The following is an 18,516-nucleotide window of genomic DNA, read 5'->3' as shown; positions in this document are numbered from 1 at the left end:
ATAAAGTGTTGGTATACACGTAAGCAGGTCAGACCTTTTGGCCGCGACTAAGCTCAATAATCGGGGTAGTTGTATTGCGCGTAGTTCAAGGAGGAGGAATCGTGGGCAGAGCCCGCGATCCCTTTGTGGGTGTAAGCAGGAGGAAGGGTCCGTCTGCACGGGCCTAATCTTCCTTCCTACCTATCCGCCTACCTACCCGCCTACCTAGGCCCTCTTCTGCCTTCTGCCTTGGTAATCCAACATAAAGCTTCCAAATCTAGGCTGATTAACACTTCCGGCTCTTGAATGGGGTATTGAAAGACAGCCATCGAAATTCCCAACATCCGTTGCTCAGTACCATCTTGATCTTTGGTTCTCTCGGTTCCTCTTTCTCAATTAGCAATGAAACGATCTAGGTATTCAACTTGTAGCAAGAACTCCCTCTGGCAAGCATATGAGCTTGTCTAGCTAGCGCCGCTTCAACTCGAGCTCCTCCGCCGATCCTTTTGGGACTGCTGTTCCCTTGTACCTCTCAACCGTCTCTGTCAAACGATCTGCTACCATTTTGGCATTGCATCGATCCTTCTGGTCTGGTTCAAGCACTCTGTCCTGTAGAAACTCAAGCATGAAGCTCGCAGGTTTTTGTTCTAGGAAGATGCGGGAATCAGCTTTGTTGAGCTTTCTGTGGCATTGTTGTACTGCCGGTTAAACCTTATCCCCCCAAAAGATCTTCTCAAAGAATTCTTTTGAATTTCCGTTTCACTTGCGTCGAAAAACTTGATATCGTTGGATTCCTTCTGCGCCTTCTTTTAGATGCGTAAGAAGGATACCGATGATGCATCCAAGCGACATCGCTCTCTTGATTCATGCCTCTTGCAGACCAAAGAGCCTCGCTGAGAAGGTACGTGGCCATACCAACACGGTCTTGAGTCCCGGAAATCGTATCAGATTCAGTGCTCTTGATGAGCATCATATTCAAATCGATGTCCCGTTCCCCTACATTTGGCAAGGTTCAATCTCGGGGCATCTTGACCCTGGAGATCCCAAAGTCGCTTACTTTCTAAATCAGATTTTCTTCATGACTTCCTTGGCGCGTGTCCTTGAAGATCAGAATGTTGCTGGGTTTCAAGCACATATGATGACGCACCATCTTTTGCATGTAAACTTCTATCAGGGTAGTCCATTGGACGTTTCATTCCGATCTTGCTTCATGGCTGATGATTGAGTGGGCGGATTTCCCGAAATTGTATGGCCAGCGCAAAGGCCTGGAAGTCATCAAATATGCGAGTTCGGAAGAAGTATTTAGATCTTCTAAGTTGTGCTTTATGATCTTGCCTGAAGCTTCTTGAAGACATGGTGTTGCCATATTTTGGACCAGACCACGATAAATTATATTGGGACTGACTTTGAATACTGGAAATGGGACGAATCTTATCGAAGCCACTGTCTCATAACATTCAAGTTGATGTTAGCTTCCCGACATCGATATCATTCATCGTGTTGCTGGCTTCAAAGTTGTGCCTCGAAAACCAAGACTTCGCCAATGAAAGGGCCGAAAGTGAGTAGTCCACGAAAGTAGATCGATGAGTAAAGAGGCTAAGTAACATGAAATTTGATTGCCCAATTGATCTGTGGCCCGGCGGCCTGGGCTTTTGTGGTCTTGGCAAGATAACACCTCTTGGCGAGCGACACCGGTGGAAGCTCCGGAGGTTATTCCAAGACTTTTCCACCCCACACTTTGAGGGGCCTCCTCCACACCGAAGATAAACACATTCCTATTTCTGCATAGTATGGGGTAAGTACCGTGATCATCGTACCGCCAGAGGAAACATCATGACGTCTCTGGCTTTGGGGCTGGGTAAATGAGGCCTTGGCACACTATCGGTGTCGGCTGGAGGCCGAAGTGCCCCGGTGAGGATAAATGAAATAGCAGACATGGCCGCATTCTGTGCTGCCCGCTGCTGCTCCCGATTGTCTTGAGCCTTCCAACCTCGAAAACCTGTTGAAACTTCGGAGCCAACTCCGTGCTCGACAATGCACGTTCCAGAGATTGCGGCTTTCGCCTTGCTGCGCGCAGGCCTCGCCGCTGCTCAACTCACGTATGCTAGCAACCAGGTCGAGGTGATCCCGGACAGCGAAGCGGTAGCGGCGAACTTCCCAGAAGTTGAAGATGTTGAACTGCGCTCGCCCGCTTTCGCCAACCCAGACAGTGTCCCGGCGACCTTTGCCAATGGCACGAGCGGCCCGACAGACCAGGCCACTCTCGGTGAGTCGAATTAAATTGGGAACCTTAACTCATTGCCCAAATCTAACGACTTATGATCGGCAGACTACTTCCTCCAAACTCTCGCGGCGCGCAATGAGTGGATGACCTACCATAGCCCAGACTTCAAGTCGGAAGAAGGCCGCTCGATTCCTTATGTTTACCTCTCAACCTCGAAAGGTGTCCCGACGGATACCAGCCAGAACACCTACGGCAACGCCAGCGCGCCCGCAAAGGTGCGCATCTGGATGCAGGGCGGCGTCCACGGCAACGAACCAGCAGGCGACCAGGCTCTACTCGCTCTACTAGGCAGATTCGACGCCAATGCCACCTGGGCGGCCTCGATTCTTGAGAAAGTCGACATTATGATGTTGCCTCGATACAACCCGGACGGTGTGGCGTACTTCCAGCGGTATTTTGCGACCAGCTTCGATCCGAACCGCGACCACACGAAGCTCGCGCGCCAGCAGACTCGGGATATCAAACGGCTTATGGTTAGCTTCGCGCCTCATGTTGGTGTAGACTGCCACGAGTACAGCCCTACTACGCCCTTTGGAGCCAACGAGCAGTGGGTGGATGCCCAGGATGGCCAGTTCTCGGCCATGAAGAATGCCAACATCCACCCCGATATCCGGAACGTCTCTGAAGCCGTCTTCGCGAACAACATTGCGGCGGCCATGGAAAGCCGCGGGTTACGATGGGGTCCTTACATCGTCGGTCCCTCGGGCACAGACGAACTTGTCCTGGAAGAAACCACCGGTGACGCCAAGATCGGAGACAGCGCCGTCGCGCTGACCCAGGCCATCATGTTCCTGACCGAGACGCGGGGCATCGGGCTAGCAGACCAACACTGGCAGCGTCGCGTCGCCACTGGCCTGACTATGGTTGAGACAATCGTTCAGACGGCTGCTGATCGGGCTGAAGAAGTATACTCGACGGTAGAAAACGCGCGCGCAAAGTTCATCGCGAGCACCGACGACATCATTGTCACGGAGTCTGCTCGACCGACCAACATCACATGGCAATTTATCGAAGCGCCCACAGGAGAACTCGTTGATATTCCCGTGCAGTTCCTCAACACCACACCCGTGGTAGCAAACCTCACCCGTGCGAGACCCGAGGCCTACGTCTTTTCGCGCGCATGGGCCGACGTTGCCGAGCGACTGCGTACTACTGGTGTTGAAGTACAGACGTTGCAGTCTGACTTTCACGGCGAGGTAGAGGCATTCAACATCACGAGTGCCGACGTGGCGCGAACAAAGTATGAGGGGATTGCTCGCACGACTGTGACGACGGAGACTTTGGTTAAGGAAATTCGAATCCCGGCTGGCGGGTTCTGGGTCAGTACCAGGCAGAAGAATGCGGCACACGCATTTGTGACGCTTGAGCCAGAAGGGATCGACTCATATGCTACCTTCAATGTTCTGCCGGTAAGCGTTGGTGATGAATATCAAGTCTATCGGGTCATGGCATAGAGGATGAGACGACACTGAGAGATAGCTACTTCCAAGTGACTGAGTTATAATAGTTCATGGTAATGAATAATTTTGACGTTCAAGTATCCTCTTTTGCAGACTGAATCTTCTCTCTCCTGACCTTGATACGTCGTTTGAGACTCTCATGACCGCCCGTCAGCGACATCACCCTCATAAGTTGCTGGGCTAGAAATAATCTTCAAGGAATGCTTGAAAATCTTGATCGGCTCTACACTCGCAATCTTCTTTAGACCTGCATCAGCCGGAGGATTGGCCAACATGCCTAATTCTCCGCGGCGAATTGTCAAATGTCCAAGTGGGTCTCGACGAGACCAACTCCGGGTTCCGGCGCGGGGGACGGAGACAATGCCCCGTCCTGTTCGGTGGCCTTATAAGTGACGAGCAGCCCACGAGACCTGATCACAAGTATTCAAAATACTACTGGAACCATCTGATACTCATGTAATAATTGAAGATGGCAAACATGCGAAGGTTTCATAACCCCATCATTCCAGGCTTTGCGCCGGACCCCTCAGTCGTCATGGTCGACGGGATCTTCTACCTCGTCACCTCATCCTTCCACATCTTCCCCGGCCTGCCCGTCTACGCTTCCCGTGACTTGCAAAAATGGAAGCATATCGGTACGATATTTCTAATGCCCGTTTGAAAGAAAAACCTCTGGCTAACCTGCGTGCGCCAGGCAACACAATCAACCGCCCGGAGCAACTCACCCTCGCCAACGCAGCCACAAACTCCTTCACCCTAGACACCGGCCACACAATGATCGCAACAGGCGGCCTCTTCGCCGCCACAATTCGTCACCACCGCGGGAGATTCTATATAATCTGCACCAATTGCGGCTCCTCAAACGGGTCATCGGATCTGCAAAACTTCATCATCCATACCTCTGACATCTGGGGTGGAGACTGGAGTGACCCTATCCCAGTAGACTTCCCCGGCATAGACCCAAGTCTGTTTTTCGATGATGACGATCGCGTATACTTCCAGGGCTGCTTCGTCATGGACCGCTCAAAGCAGCCGAGCTGTACGATCAAACAGGTTGAAATTGACGTCCTCACTGGGAAACAACTTTCTGAGCAGCGAGAGATTTGGGGTGGGTATGCGAAATACGATACTGAGGGGCCGCACGTGTATAAAGTTGACGGGTGGTACTACCTTCTCGTCGCTGAAGGCGGGACCTTTGAGCATCACATGCTTTCCATCGCGAGATCGAGAGAAATATGGGGACCGTATGAAAGCTTCGAAGGGAACCCGATCATGACTGCAGATGGGAAGGACGAGTACATCCAGAACATTGGCCACGGCGAATTATTCCAGGACGCGGAAGGATCGTGGTGGGCCGCGGTGCTAGGCGTCAGGAAGGATGATGATGGATGCGCTGCGTTGGGGCGTGAGAGCTTTCTTACGCCTGTTGAGTGGCCTGAGGGTGGATGGCCGCGGATACTTCAGCCCAAGATGGACTTTGAGAGGGAGTTTGGGGAGGCTACGTCGAGCTTGGGAGTCCAGGAGCGGAAATCATCGGCCAACGTCGCGGACGTCTTTATCAGAGATCCCGACTTTTCCAAGTACCGGTTCTCTAAGGATGATAAGCTCAGAGTTACGCTCTTGCCAAGCCGCACCGGATTCTCAAGTCCTACCGGGACCTGCACTTTTCTCGGAAGAAGACAAAGATCTCTGGCCAGTTGCGCCGTTGCCTCTCTCCAGCTAAACGACGACATAAGATCAGTCAAGGGGCTTCGAGCAGGTCTAGCAATGTACAGAGACAGCGTCCGCCACGTCTCGATCGCATACGACTCCGCCGCTGAAGCCGTCATCTGCCACGCATTCAACTCTGCGACTGGCTTTGACAAGATCTTCTCGAATACTCTTCCATTGGGGAACGAGGCACGGAAGATCAACTTCAAGATCCAAGCCTCGGAGACTGAGTGGAAGTTCTATGCTGCACTACATGACAAGGATGATGCTGCATCTGGCAGCCAAAGTCTCAGCCTTGAGAGTTGCAAATGGGAAGAGCTCGGAGTGGTTGCAGTCAAAGATTTTGACGCCCGGGATTTCACAGGTCCTATCATGGGAGTCTTCGCCCAGACTTCGGCTGAGAAGACAGAAGATGTGTCGGTTACGTTCTCTCACTTTTCAGTGGAAGACGATGGATTCAGTACGTAGCTAGCATTGACGCACCAAACAAGAAGATCATGGCGCAAGATAGAAGCAACTCCATGACCTAGGGAACTAAGGTACCCGGAAGTTTATAGCTGTGTTGACATTGTCTCTGATACAGATGAAAGACGGTAGTTCTGGGTAACATGATAAGGGTAATAATAAGGCAAAGAATCAAAGGAAGGCAAGGATTGAACAAGACAACCGCAATCAAGCATTGGGGACCCTTCCTACATCAACGTCCTACATCAACGTCCTACATCAACAACACAACCAAAAGGCAACCCAGCAAAAGATTTTGACCAGCATGGGGGTCGAACCCACAATCTCCTGATTCCACGGTATATCGTAGTCAGACGCCTTGCCATTGGGCCAACCGGCCAGACAATTCAGAACATCTTGGATGCTCGTCTGTGTTGAGCTTCGCCGATTTTGGGCTTCAAGTTTCATTGCAAAATGGGCTGGTGGTTGACGTTTTTGCCCCGGCAGATTGGAGGTCTGTGATGTTGTTTCGGCGAGCCAATGACAATCTCTCAATTTGGAGTGAAAGTGAAAAAATTTGCTAGCTGCTTTGTTCGGCGGAATTAAGAAGGGCGGGGGGCCGACGGGGCAGGCCAAATGCCTCAGCCCCTCCCGATGTCGGGGGGTAGCCGTGTAATTGGGGTTGGTATTACGAATTTCCTCGGCCCCGCTGGGAAAGGATTTTGATGATGGCATTGGGATTTGGTTAAAGTGTGGTTGGGCACAATGTGAGTCACTGTCCCAATCCATTGACTCTCTTACTGGAGTGTTACAGACCATCTGTCGGTGCTTTAAATCCAGCTGCCAATGGGTCAGATGTCAGAACAGATAAAACAGTGTTAAAGCGGCAAAAGCTCATTGTTAGAGCAAGTCTGGAAGATTGTGTTCTTGTGTACGATCTATTGTTTTCAGGTGCAAATGGAAGTTCTATCGATAATTCCATAGAGACTAAGTCTCATCTTTTGTGTTGAAACCCCTCATATGGGTACAATTTCCTCCTAAAGCACAGAGACGACTGGATCTAGTATCCACGGAAGATAAGGTCCTCTCTCTTGGGGCCAGTGCCGATCCAGACAACCTTGACACCGACAAACTTCTCAATGAACTCAACATACGCGCGCGCCTGCTTGGGCAGGTCGTAGTACGTCTTGGCGCCCGTCGTGGGCGTGTTCCAGCCCTCGAGCTCCTCGTACACGACCTCGGCGTCGTCAAGAGCCCTGATGTTGGCAGGGAAGGAGGGGAACTCCTCGCCGGTGTGCTTGTTCTTGTAGCCGACGGCGACCTTGATGGTGGGGAAGGTATCGAGGATATCGAGCTTGGTAAGGTTGAGAGCGGTGTAGTGGTTCAAGTCGTGGGAGTACTTGATGACGACAAGGTCGAGCCAGCCGCAGCGACGGGAGCGGCCAGTGGAGACACCGATTTCGTGACCAATCTTCTGAAGCTTCTCGCCCGTCTCGTTCAGTAATTCCGTGGGGAAACCACCACCACCGACACGGGTGGTGTAGGACTTGACGACACCGACGACGTTATTGATCTTTCTGGGGTTGAGTCCGAGCTAGTGATGTGTCAGGGCATGAGTCTGTTGATTCGAGCATCATCTCAACTTACACCAGTGAAGACACCGCCGAGGCCAGTGTTGGATGATGTGACGTAAGGGTAAGTACCAAAGTCTGTCAAGATCAGCAAGGCCATCCATAATCCTGCCATAGTGTTAACGTACTCAAGTCAAGCATGACAGCCTGGGCACCCTCAACGAGGATCTTGTTGCCGTTCCTCTGGGCGTCGGCGATGATGGGGACAGCGTCGACAACGAAGGTCTGTGGATGGATGTTAGTTACCAAGAGGGGATTTTATCTTCGTAAGAAAACTTACGCGAAGCTCCTCTCTGTACTGCTTGAAGCGCTTGATCTCGTCCTCAACATCGTAGACAAGAAGATCGCCGAAACGCTTCTTAAAGCCCTGAGCGAGCTGACGAAGCTTGTGCTCAAAGAGTTCCTCGTCGAACATCTCGCTGATAGTGATACCGTTGCGGGCAGCCATGGTGCTATAGGTTGGGCCGATACCGCGCTTGGTGGTGCCAATGCTGTTGCCGCCGAGCTCCTGCTCTTCCAATCCATCGACCTGGATGTGGCAGTCGGTGATAATGTGGCAGCGATCGGACACCAAGAGGCGCTCGCGGATGTTCTTCAGGCCCTTGGCCTCGAGGTCGGCCATCTCCTTGAAGAAGGTCGGGACGTGGACGACGGCGCCGGATCCGATAAGGCTGATGCACTTTTGGTGCAGGAGACCAGAGGGGAGGAGGTCTGTGGAGGATAGTCATCAGCATAAGGGGATCAAAGGAGCGTTGCGATGGAATCAAGACGTACGGAAGTCGTAGCTAACGCCATCAACGATGACGGTGTGACCGGCTGTTGGAGGTCGGGTTAGATATTACACGTCGCGATGGTTTCGGGAGTTGGAGTGACTCCTACCATTGTGTCCGCCCTAGGGCCATCAGCATGCCATTGATTATCCAAAAGGTACCAAAAACCCAACCTGAGCTCTGGCGCAAATCTGCGCGTCTTGTCCGAGGCTATATCGCGGATGTCAGAAGAGGGGCCGAAGGGCGTCAATGGGCATAGCTTACACGTCGACCAGCTTTCCCTTGCCCTCGTCACTATTTGAGCGCGATATGTTAGTTGGTACTTCTGCGGCAGGTCGTCAACGGCACAGCAGGGATGAATGTTCATTGTTGTGTCGCGATCCATCGAGAGTATACGCATACACGATCGATACGTGTACACCCCTGAGGTCCCTCTCTGTCATAGATCCCTCTGCTGGCCGGAGATTGACAAAAGTGATCAATGCGCAGTAGCACAAGACAGACAAAGGAGAGAATCGGGAGATGGCGAGAAGGCCCATGTATGTGTAGAGCAAAAGGTAGAGCAATTTTGGGCCGCGAGAAAGTTGACAGCTTACCCCCACTGGGCGCCGAGAACGATGTCAATCGTAGCCATGGCGTCCGGTATGGATTGGAATGTGCGAGAGAGTGAGAGAATGTGTGTATAGCAACAAGCAACTTGTTTAGCGGATTGTCCAAAGTATGGGTTGCTGCGATCGCAACGTCGGTCTGCGATAACTTCACAAAAACAATCAGAAGGGGAAGACGCGGGGTTTAAAAATCGGCCATGGAGGGGCAGGTTTTGCTTTGGCGGGGTTCCAGGTCTGCGGGCCAACGTGACGGCGGACCCACTTCTCTGCTGCTTCCCTCGCTGCGATGACTCCTTCCTGCAGGGCAGCAGGGCAAGGTTCCTTCCATTTGGTCAATTGCTGCTGCCCGTTGTGTGCACCAAAACGATTGCGTTACCGGCCGTTCGTCGGGACTCGGTGAGTACGTACCGCGGCAATGGTGCACCAATCGCCGGCTCGACGGGACGGAATCGTCCGGAGTGGAAGAATCAGGCAAGGCCGGGCGATACTCCGTCATGTGGCTGATCCAACACCAGCCACACGTCTACGAGCCACAGTAGTGCAGCCACCCTTAGCCACATAGACCAGCCACACTTTTCGATTTTCCCTGCGTATGGAAGAAGTCCTTCCCGATTAATCTCCTTTCTTGCGCGTCTGTTGCTTGCTGAACCCAGCCAGCTAAAGATCAAGGACTCTTCAATCAAAAGGCTCTTCTTGTGCTTCCCAAGGTACTCAGAGCACCTTAGCCTTGATTATCAATCAGAGACTTCGACAAGAGACCAGCCAGCACAGGCGCATACCTCTCGTGAAGGTGCAAGTCAATAATCAAGAGTTCAACTCTCGCTACCTTAACAGGAAGCCTACGTTCGTGCATGTCCCCTTGCGCTTCCGTTCATCCACCGTCCACGTGCTATTATCGTCCGAATTGGAGCAAATCAGCCGAGCCTACATACTGGACCTCGTCACATCAAGCTCATGAACCCGGCGCATATCGCAACCCCTGTCGGTTCTCCGCTTTGCTGGCATATTTTCGTCGCCGAAGACCGAAATGGCCGTTTTTTCTCCAGTTACGAGAATTTCAAGTTGCCCAAGAATCACGTCCGTTTAGATACTATCCCACCTACCACAGTCTATAGACCATTATGTAGCGAGAGAAAAAGAATGCAGTGATTTCAATTGATCAACCTGACTTACTGCGAATTCAAGTACGAGCTACAGTGACTTTGCATCAAGTTGTATGGAGTGAAAATACACGAGTGACCGCGCTGAAAGCCCTTCACATGCCTATCCGAGCTCATCCTCGGGCTGAGCAAAAGTTCCTTGCCTACCATGGACCAACATCGTCAATATGACCAACGAAATGGAAATGCGCTCAATGATCGGAACACGTACCGAGCAAGGGCAGGGGAATCCATGAGGGACTGGGACTAACCTGGTGTGACTGGACCACACCAGGGGCACAGCTGAAAACTTGCCTAGGCCTACCGAGAACGCCGAAGCCATCCAATCTTATCTGATGGATCAGATAACTTTCTTCGTCCCCTACCCCACGCCTTCTTTGCAACCTTTATCAATCTCTTCGCTCCCCTTCAACCAATGACAACTGTCACCAACGGCCTAGCTAGCGTTCCCCTCTCCACCTCGCCGTCAAAAAAACCCTCGACGCGACCCGAATGAAGCGAGAGAGCTCTAACCGAGCATCCTGATCTGGCATGGCTGCCATGCACAGCAGTACAACCCCTTGTCAAGTTGGCCGGACCATCTAACCGACCCTGGCTTCGAATGCACCATCGGATCACTCAACACGAACGCCTTATTCTAATAACGCCGGTGATGGATTGAGGGAGGGTCTATCTGCCTCGCGTGCGGACGCCACATGCAGAAGCCTGACTCTCACATTCTCCAGGAACATTGCCAGCCCCCCAAGGCAAGCATAGGCATGGACTTGGAAGGTGCTACAAGTACTTCTACATATATAACATTGCGTTTACTTCCGGCACGAGCTAGACGTCCTTGAAGTTTGTTCCTTCGTTCCGCGCTTCACTCGTCTCCTAATTCCCTGGTTCAGATCGCACAAAAGTCAGTCTCTTGTGTCTTCTGGAAAGACAAAATCTTACTGCAGCCATCAAGATGAAGTATTCATACGTTCTCCTGGCTACCGCCAGCCTCGCCGCAGCCCAGCAAAAGTTCACAGACGTCGTTCCCAAGTGCTCTATCGAGTGCCTGACAAAGGCCGTAAAGGACGGCACCAAGTGCAGCAGCATCGACGACTCTGCCTGTATTTGCGAGGCGGACAACTACCGCAGCATCTACACCGTCGGCGTCAACTGCGTGCTTCAAGCCTGCGGCTCCGACGTTGCTATTGGTGCGTCAACTTCACTTTAGTTCTTTTCTCTTTGCCACCTCCACCACGCCTTCACCCTCTCAAACAAAAGCCTCAACACCATGACTAACATTTGCTCTCAATAATAGGTCAGCTCCTCCCCGCCGCTGGCAAGTTCTGCCGCGAGGTCACTGGGGGCGCCTCCGCTCCCCCCGTCGACTCTGCCTCCGCATCCGCATCCGCCGTCGTTTCCTCTGCTATCGCCTCTCTGTCATCTGCCGCCGCTTCCGCATCTACTGCTGCTTCCAACGCGACTGCCTCCGTATCGATCACCGCTACACCGACCGCCGGCGCTAGCAGCACGGCTGCTGCGGCTACCACTGCTTCTCAGGCTGGTGCTGCTCCTGCCTTGGCTTCTATGGGTGCCCTTGGCATGCTTGCTCTCGGTGGCCTTGCTGCTTTCTAGAGCAATGTGTCTCGAGAAAGGCGTGACTTATGAGAAATGTAGAGGAGGTCGGAAACAGTAACAATTACCGAGCCAGGCTGAGCGATGCCATGTGAAATCACTAGGCACCTAGATTGTTCACTCACCATCTGACGATAATTTGAACTCATTGGGATGGTCGGGAGATACCTGCTTATAATAAAAAAATAAAGTACCATACTATGTTCTTCAACAGTGCATAGCTTCGATAACGTGTGATCTCTCGGGGCTCAAAGCCTTAGGATGATGTTTCCTTGGACGAGGAATGAAAGTCAAGCGAACCTCCTATCTTATCATGCACTGTCCAGCCTTCATCTTCCAGGCCCACGTAATCCACACCGTGTCGTATGTCTTGCTCATAAAACTTGAGCTCCACTCCCAAATCCTCTAGTTGTCTTCTGATCACCAGTTCCTCAGAGCTCATTTCTACCACGTTGGTTTTGGTGATGATGTGTAAGGAACGAAACTGGGTCAGCTCTCCTCTTTTGATACGGTCTATCAGTCCTTGTACATCAAAGACTAAGAAAACGGCTCGGAAGCCTCCCCCAAGAGATAAGCATCGCACGGAAGATGGGAGCGACGATACCAGGTCATTACCGTTGTATAGCTCACTGTGGCACTCGAGTCTCAAAACTTCGAGCAGCTTGTACTCGTGAAGGTATCCCCGAGGGTCCGTTTTCTCGTCGCTCCCTTTGGTAGAACGATACTAGGCGGCGTCGCTCCAGCATTTTCTAGAGCTGCTACTAAGGCGTAGACGGTAGAGGGTGGGTGCGAGGTCTTTTAGACGCCTGGCGCAAGAGTGATTTAGGTTTTGGCACGCCACCCAGTCCATGTTGCCGTGGCTAATATACTGTATTTCATCCATGCCGTCACAGCGTATGAACATACAATCAATTGCAAGGTCACGCAAGCTGCGACCATCGTCGATAGGCCATCCGTAGGGTCCGTAGCAGCCGGTTGTATGCGGGTGAACTTGACGGGGGACATATGAAGGGCTGTCGAACATCAGCATCGTGGGAATGCCCATGTTGCGCCGGATTTCCCTAAAAGTCAATTTCTCGATGTCTGGGTACTCAGGCAAATGTAGTTGATGTTGATGGTATACTGAGACTGTTTCTAGGGCTGGTGTGTGCCGCATCAACCACTGGTGCCACATAGCTGTCCCTCAGAAGACATGCATGCATGCCCCACAACCTTGTGCCGATTTCTACCAGCGGCTTCAGTGCATGGGTGCCAAGAGAGGCATGGTTCGTAAAATTTCCAAGACTCTTCGGACGGCGAAATACCGGGATTTCCATTGACTGAGGTTGGACTTCTCTGAAAGAAAATGACTTGATGTGTTTGGCGAGATCGGGACGTTCAAACAGTCAATGTGTACACCAGCAAAAGCGCTTTCTGACGCAGAACTCAGAAATGATAGAGGTACGGAGTTGCAATGTCTCGCCAATGTGTGTCAATGAGACAGAGATTGAAAAGCTCGGCGCTATTGGTATGACTTGGTTGGTCTAGGTTGGTGAGACAGCCCGTGCAGTGCACGCAGAGATTTGAGGCTATCAAGTGATGGACTTCGTTTGGTAGGCTCGTGATGGTTACTGGAGGATGTTTCCTGTCCACTGCAAGAGAGATAGTATCTAATATGCATTGGTGGCTGCCGGATTGCCGGAGGTTTGTGCGGGATCCATGCCTGGTATGAGAGATGATTTCCTAATGCAAATTTGGTACGGGAGGGTTTGTCGACTTTTGATCGCTGTAGGCGGGGGAGACTTTTGAGACAGATGAGTGTTTGGGAGAATTTCACATTCTTCAAGTTTTAGGCAGTAGAGCTTTCGACTACATATATGACCACGGCCTACGATGGTTGCCAATGTTTGAAGAAACTCTCGCGATTAAGATCCAAAAGGTTGCGGCCTCACTCAAAACTGACTTTGGAACCTCAATGTGTCGTGTAAGGTTGGTGGAGTCCAATTCCGTTTGTGGACATGGCGCGCATGATACAAAGATTTATTGACCTCAAGGTAGTTTCAATGGAACGTTTCTTTCAACTCTTCCGACTGCTAAGAAGGGCTGTATCACTGAAATCGCCAATCGTGTTGTTCTCAAGTTCTGGACGGTATTCGACTTACAATGGCGACATGCCTGCTTTTCTACCTGTCTACTTACATACTGGCACGATGTAAACATGAATTAAAGCCGTTAGCTTCGAATAAGTGACAATTCTGTGATGCCTGACTCCAACTACCTTACGTCAAGCTAAGAGAAGATAGAGCTCAGATGATCAATGACCTTTTCCCGAAGATGGCAGCATTTCTCATGAGTGCTTTCCGTTACATGTAAAGGGTGTTTAATGTTCCGCGAAACAGGTACACGAGTCCCGTCTAGATGTATCAATCTACATCTGTTAGAACAGTGATACGGTAACGTAGAAGAGGACTGGTCAGAGGGACTGCAACACGATTAGGGGCTTGCATTAAGATCCTTGAGGCCGCGACCGACGCCTGTAGAAGTGAGGTTTCCATGACAGAAAGTGGAAAGTCTGAGATTAGTCCTTCCTCACTGGACTCTCATGGCACCCTTGGGCTGCATGGTGGTCAGGAGATGCGATACCCCTCCTCCTTGGCACAGTGACAACAAACAATTTCGGCATCCCGTGCATGATCGCTGTCGCGCATCAGCCCTCGGTATCTCAGGTAGTTCAACTTTACCTCTTGAGTAATAGGTTTTTGAACTTTTTCGGTTTTTCTTGCAAGCCTTGGATCTTACTCACTCCGCTAAACTTGAAAAATCATCGGAAAAGAGTGATTGAAACGCTGGATACGGATGGAATCATCATGATCATAATAGAGTGAATCTGGGGAACAGGACATGATTACCCCAAATCTTTCCAAACCCTTTTAACCGGCACCAATAGGATATCGCATGCACCTAGACATGCAGTCACTTTAGAGTCCCAGTGACGCAGATCTCGTAACCACACGGGGAGGAAATCGGACCACGTCTCACACCCTTGTCAGCCATTTCCCCGGGTCATGTAATCCGAGGATCAGTTCTAATACCCGGACACACCTACGAAAACTCGGAATTCATAAAATGGAACATCGATGGGAAACTCGAGATCCTCTTTACTGATCGCAAACACACCAGGATTGAGATCTCACTCACCTCCTAGCAATCACTTCACATGTAATCAAAATGGCTACCACTGCATCTAAAACGCCTTACTTTGGGCTTAAAGGGAAGTGGCTTACTTACTGGATTACGTTTGCATGCAGTGTAGATATGCTCATGTTCGGCTATGACCAAGCAGGTAAGCGATTGTCACTTCTGTCTGAGCCGTATGCTAACACGGGCAAAGTCTTTAGCGGCGTCATCGTGACTGACGATTTTCTCGAGCTTCATGACCTCGTCGGCCCGGAGAAGACCCGTATGCTATCCACAATCACAGCAATATATGACATTGGCTGTTTCGTCGGAGCGATTCTGGCCTTCACTATTGGGGAATCATTAGGTCGAACGAAGTCCATCCTCATCGGAACCGCGATTATGAGCATCGGCGCTATCTTGATGGCATCGTCTTACAACTTGGCTCAGATGTTCGTTGGCCGCATTGTGCTAGGGTGAGCATCAGCTAATGCCCTCGCTCATTTCATATCGAGGCAAAATCATACTGATGTTTACACAACAGAATCGGCAACGGAGTCAACACGGCTACCGCCCCGATTTGGCAGACTGAGACAGCTCCCGCTCACTGGCGCGGGAAGCTGGTCATGTTTGAGATGATGATGAACATTGTGGGATTCTCACTTTGCAATTGGATCAACTTTGGTCTATCATATGCAGGCGGTGCCGTCGCGTGGAGGTTCCCCCTCGCCTTCCAATTCGTCTTCATCATCGCGCTGTTCGCCACTGTTCCATGGCTGCCTGAGTCGCCCCGATGGCTGATATCACATGGGCGGGAGGAAGAGGCAACTCAGATTCTTTCCTGTCTCGAGGCGAAACCAGAAGACGATGCGTTTGTTATTTCTCAGAAGGAAGAGATACGATTTAGTATTGATTACGAAAGAGAACATCGTATCCAGTGGAGAGATCTGCTGCGACCTGATCCAGGCGCAACCAGACCACTGCGCAGAATCATTTTAGGGGCTGGCACGCAATTCATGCAGCAATTTGAAGGTAAGACGAAATCCGGTTCTGGACTGGATGGCACCATGTGTTTCTGACATATCGTTCTGTGCAGGTATCAACATCATGAGCTATTACATGCCGGCCGTTTTGATCTCCGCGGTGGGCCTATCGAACGAGCTAGCACGTCTTCTGACCGCTGTTAACTCATTGACTTATCTGATCTTCTCATGTGTCTCCGTCACCCTAGTCGAGAGATGGGGACGGCGAGGACTCATGCTTCTTTCCACTGCCGGTCAAGGCTTAGCGTTTCTTGTGATCACGATTCTTCTCAGATATGGTGGTCCGGAAGGAAACCAGAGAGCATCAGAGGGATCCATTGTCTTTTTCTTTCTCTACTTCATGGCCTTTGGCCTGGGAATGCTGGGTGTTCCCTGGCTTTACCCCACAGAGATCAACTCGATTGCCATGCGAACAAAGGGTGCTGCAGTGGCCACAGCCACCAATTGGTACAATTGATCTTCTATTGTTCTGTTTCGAACCAACTGACATCATTCAGGATGACGAACTATGTGATTGTCCAAATCACACCAATCGGAATCCAAGATCTGGGATGGAAGTTTTGGATCGTTTTCACAGTCTTGAACGCTGCGTTTCTGCCTGTCATCTACCTCTTTTATCCTGAGACAGGTAAACCCCAATTCAAAATCCAGTCATCAAGGTATCCCGATAAGATTCCGTCTAACAAACATTATAGCAAACCGAACACTCGAAGATCTCGACGAGTACTACCGCAATGACCCACCTCTCATCGTCATTGGAGACAAGGACGCGATTGCCAGTAAAAGACCTAAGAAATATGTCGACAGACAAGAAGCACATGTTCAGCGCGTTGCCCACGGGAACGAGGTCACCGAGACTGGTGAAAATGCGGTTTTATCTGGAGAAAAGCACCAAGCTATCTGAGCCAATCGGTTCTGCCGGGCAGGGCAAAGAAATCGAAGGTTCAGCATGTTCCATAAATCAGGGTATTTCCCTATGTAAGGGTGTATCCTCCATCAACGATGATATCAGCCCCCGTCATGTAGCAGCATGCATCACTTGCCAGGAAAACATAAATCTGTAACTAGTAGTTAGCAAACACACACCAACTATGTGACTAATGCGATTTGTCTTACGCCTTTGAGTTCAGATGTCTCGGCCATACGCTTCCCGGGAATCATCTCCATCCACTTATCGAAGCGCTCCTTTGGTTGAACATACAACACTGGGTTTTAATTAGTACTGATTTGAGATTCATGGGAGGACAAGCCATGGACTCACTCTCCGTTTCAATAAAGCCCGGAGAAACGCTGTTGACCCGTGCGAAGTCCACCCATTCTACCGCGAGACTCTTGGCCAAGTGTACGGCGGCGGCCTTTGAAGAGTTATAGGCAGCCTGTCGCTGAGGGATATTAACCAGTGTCGCACTGACTGACGCAGTGATGATAAGATTGCCGCGCCCCTGTTGCTTGAAGACCTTCCCTGCAGCCTGCGCCGTCCACATGACACCATCAAGGTTGACACTATTGTTGTCTTTCCATGTCTCCTCGGTGTACTCAAGGCTGGGAATATCAGCGCAGACGCCAGAGTTTGCGACCATGACATCAAGATGCCCAAAGTCTCCAACAATCTGGTCAACCGTGGCAGTGATTGAGGCCCGAGACCGAACGTCGCTTTGATAGGCGCGCACGCTCACATCTGTGTCCTTGGCAATCTGACTGGCGATTTCAATGGCATCCTTGCTGGTCGCGTAAATTAGAGCAACATCGGCGCCGGCTTCAGCCAGGCCCCGGACGATTTCGAGGCCGATGCCCCTGGCGCCGCCCGTGACGGCGGCAACCTTGCCTTCCAGCGAGAACTGCGAAAGGACAGGTGCGCTGGGATTGGGTGGCTTGTAAAGCGGCATAGCGGATGATATGTGATTGGGACGCGTTCAAACAATGAGTTTAAGTACCGCACTTGAAAAGCAATAGTCAATAGATACTCAGGCAGGGAGCAGTGAACACGAGTTCATCGGACATTAGACTAGGAGGGGTAATTGAGGGGTTGGAGAACTGCGCCAAGGTGGCTGAAGTAATCATGCATGGGGATATGGCGAGGAGTTTCCTTACGATTCAATAACTATTATGTAGGAGGAAACTAAGTCGCTCATTCATTTTTCTTTGAATGATTTCTCTTCGGGTGGTTCGTTTTCACTATTCACTTCTTGCTTGATAGCCAACTATCGCTACACACCTGTTGTGATTGATATTCCTCTACTTTGAAAAGTCTGGTCTAATTGCAGCGGTGGTCTGATAGACTGACAGAGTGCTTCCGTCCCAATCACCTACTTGACTTCATACCCCGTGTCAAGAAAGACACGAGGTTGCGGGCTTTGGACTGAGAATCTGTCACAATCAATGAGACTACCCCAGAGCCGGTTCCGCCGGTACTTGGCTTGTCAGTCATTTCTGGGGAGCATGGTTTACCCTCCAGTCTAGTCTGCGGCCCGCGGCGCATCAAGGAAGGGCCTAGGAGTGCACATTGCCGTTACCCGTCATAAACGCGACGCTGAGTTCCTACAAGCGCCGGGATGGTAAAGACCGACCGTTGTATCGGACCTCTGCTGCGTATTCGCAACTGTTCGCGACTCAACGCCCCGAGGATTGCTGTCGATCGTCATCAGGCGACACTCACGCTTTTA

General features: G+C 51.1%; 8 protein-coding genes and 1 non-coding gene across 9 annotated transcripts; 6 read left to right on the top strand and 3 right to left on the bottom strand.

The window, feature by feature from the left end:
• The first annotated feature begins 1,729 nt into the window (after nucleotides 1–1,729).
• Nucleotides 1,730–2,342, top strand: BDZ83DRAFT_643513 (uncharacterized protein). Its single transcript, XM_060509682.1, has one exon. It carries the CDS (start codon nucleotides 2,014–2,016, stop codon nucleotides 2,257–2,259), a length of 246 nt encoding a protein of 81 aa, XP_060357863.1. The 5' UTR covers nucleotides 1,730–2,013; the 3' UTR covers nucleotides 2,260–2,342.
• On the top strand, nucleotides 2,343–3,798 carry BDZ83DRAFT_643512 (carboxypeptidase). The gene has a single exon (XM_060509681.1). The coding sequence runs from the start codon at nucleotides 2,347–2,349 to the stop codon at nucleotides 3,715–3,717; it is 1,371 nt and encodes a 456-aa protein (XP_060357862.1). The 5' UTR covers nucleotides 2,343–2,346; the 3' UTR covers nucleotides 3,718–3,798.
• A 277-nt stretch (nucleotides 3,799–4,075) lies between these two features.
• On the top strand, nucleotides 4,076–5,965 carry BDZ83DRAFT_191136 (glycosyl hydrolase). The gene is made up of 2 exons (XM_060501593.1): nucleotides 4,076–4,358; nucleotides 4,418–5,965. Exons 1-2 carry the CDS (start codon nucleotides 4,193–4,195, stop codon nucleotides 5,899–5,901), a joined length of 1,650 nt encoding a protein of 549 aa, XP_060357861.1. The 5' UTR covers nucleotides 4,076–4,192; the 3' UTR covers nucleotides 5,902–5,965.
• Nucleotides 5,966–6,194: 229 nt separating this feature from the next.
• On the bottom strand, nucleotides 6,195–6,277 carry BDZ83DRAFT_t317. Its single transcript has one exon. It is a non-coding gene; the product is annotated as a tRNA-Arg (tRNA).
• Nucleotides 6,278–6,779: 502 nt separating this feature from the next.
• BDZ83DRAFT_643508 (adenylosuccinate synthetase) lies at nucleotides 6,780–9,049 on the bottom strand. The gene is made up of 9 exons (XM_060509680.1): nucleotides 8,875–9,049; nucleotides 8,543–8,572; nucleotides 8,452–8,488; nucleotides 8,388–8,400; nucleotides 8,283–8,324; nucleotides 7,789–8,219; nucleotides 7,637–7,733; nucleotides 7,525–7,586; nucleotides 6,780–7,471 (listed from the first exon to the last, which is right to left on the bottom strand). Exons 1-9 carry the CDS (start codon nucleotides 8,910–8,912, stop codon nucleotides 6,938–6,940), a joined length of 1,284 nt encoding a protein of 427 aa, XP_060357860.1. The 5' UTR covers nucleotides 8,913–9,049; the 3' UTR covers nucleotides 6,780–6,937.
• A 1,946-nt stretch (nucleotides 9,050–10,995) lies between these two features.
• On the top strand, nucleotides 10,996–11,654 carry BDZ83DRAFT_593698 (uncharacterized protein; the record flags this gene model as incomplete). The annotated part of the gene is made up of 2 exons (XM_060506653.1): nucleotides 10,996–11,230; nucleotides 11,338–11,654. 2 exons carry the CDS (start codon nucleotides 10,996–10,998, stop codon nucleotides 11,652–11,654), a joined length of 552 nt encoding a protein of 183 aa, XP_060357859.1.
• A 3,207-nt stretch (nucleotides 11,655–14,861) lies between these two features.
• BDZ83DRAFT_593723 (general substrate transporter) lies at nucleotides 14,862–16,310 on the top strand (the record flags this gene model as incomplete). The annotated part of the gene is made up of 4 exons (XM_060506657.1): nucleotides 14,862–14,976; nucleotides 15,025–15,286; nucleotides 15,355–15,842; nucleotides 15,907–16,310. The coding sequence occupies 4 exons, from the start codon at nucleotides 14,862–14,864 to the stop codon at nucleotides 16,308–16,310; spliced, it is 1,269 nt and encodes a 422-aa protein (XP_060357858.1).
• A 47-nt stretch (nucleotides 16,311–16,357) lies between these two features.
• Nucleotides 16,358–16,682, top strand: BDZ83DRAFT_543751 (uncharacterized protein; the record flags this gene model as incomplete). Its single annotated transcript, XM_060503428.1, has 2 exons — nucleotides 16,358–16,481; nucleotides 16,549–16,682. Coding segments are annotated over 2 exons (258 nt in total), but the record flags the coding sequence as incomplete, so codon positions are not given.
• A 27-nt stretch (nucleotides 16,683–16,709) lies between these two features.
• On the bottom strand, nucleotides 16,710–17,859 carry BDZ83DRAFT_190999 (oxidoreductase). The gene is made up of 3 exons (XM_060501592.1): nucleotides 17,115–17,859; nucleotides 16,970–17,058; nucleotides 16,710–16,911 (listed from the first exon to the last, which is right to left on the bottom strand). Exons 1-3 carry the CDS (start codon nucleotides 17,737–17,739, stop codon nucleotides 16,828–16,830), a joined length of 798 nt encoding a protein of 265 aa, XP_060357856.1. The 5' UTR covers nucleotides 17,740–17,859; the 3' UTR covers nucleotides 16,710–16,827.
• Nucleotides 17,860–18,516: the final 657 nt, after the last annotated feature.

Source organism: Colletotrichum acutatum (assembly GCF_030867785.1).
Source record: "Colletotrichum acutatum strain CBS 112980 chromosome Unknown BDZ83scaffold_224, whole genome shotgun sequence".
In the NCBI taxonomy this organism is placed as follows: Eukaryota; Fungi; Ascomycota; class Sordariomycetes; order Glomerellales; family Glomerellaceae; genus Colletotrichum; species Colletotrichum acutatum.
The sequence above is the reverse complement of the archived record's forward strand: the minus strand, read 5'-3'. Positions and strand labels throughout refer to the sequence as shown.

What these genes read in the sequence shown, in the direction of transcription:
- BDZ83DRAFT_643508 (XM_060509680.1), bottom strand. Translation starts at nt 8,912, where the DNA reads ATGGCTACGATTGACATCGTTCTCGGCGCCCAGTGGGG. An exon ending in TGGCGTTAGCTACGACTTCC is followed by an intron (nt 8,220 to 8,282) that starts GTACGTCTTGAT and finishes TATCCTCCACAG; the next exon opens with ACCTCCTCCCCTCTGGTCTC. An exon ending in GGCTGTCATGCTTGACTTGA is followed by an intron (nt 7,587 to 7,636) that starts GTACGTTAACAC and finishes TGATCTTGACAG; the next exon opens with ACTTTGGTACTTACCCTTAC.
- BDZ83DRAFT_643513 (XM_060509682.1), top strand. Translation starts at nt 2,014, where the DNA reads ATGCACGTTCCAGAGATTGCGGCTTTCGCCTTGCTGCGCGCAGGCCTC.
- BDZ83DRAFT_643512 (XM_060509681.1), top strand. Translation starts at nt 2,347, where the DNA reads ATGACCTACCATAGCCCAGACTTCAAGTCGGAAGAAGGCCGCTCGATT.
- BDZ83DRAFT_190999 (XM_060501592.1), bottom strand. Translation starts at nt 17,739, where the DNA reads ATGCCGCTTTACAAGCCACCCAATCCCAGCGCACCTGTCCTTTCGCAG. An exon ending in GGGCTTTATTGAAACGGAGA is followed by an intron (nt 17,059 to 17,114) that starts GTGAGTCCATGG and finishes ATTAAAACCCAG; the next exon opens with TGTTGTATGTTCAACCAAAG. An exon ending in AGACATCTGAACTCAAAGGC is followed by an intron (nt 16,912 to 16,969) that starts GTAAGACAAATC and finishes TACTAGTTACAG; the next exon opens with ATTTATGTTTTCCTGGCAAG.
- BDZ83DRAFT_191136 (XM_060501593.1), top strand. Translation starts at nt 4,193, where the DNA reads ATGGCAAACATGCGAAGGTTTCATAACCCCATCATTCCAGGCTTTGCG. An exon ending in GCAAAAATGGAAGCATATCG is followed by an intron (nt 4,359 to 4,417) that starts GTACGATATTTC and finishes TGCGTGCGCCAG; the next exon opens with GCAACACAATCAACCGCCCG.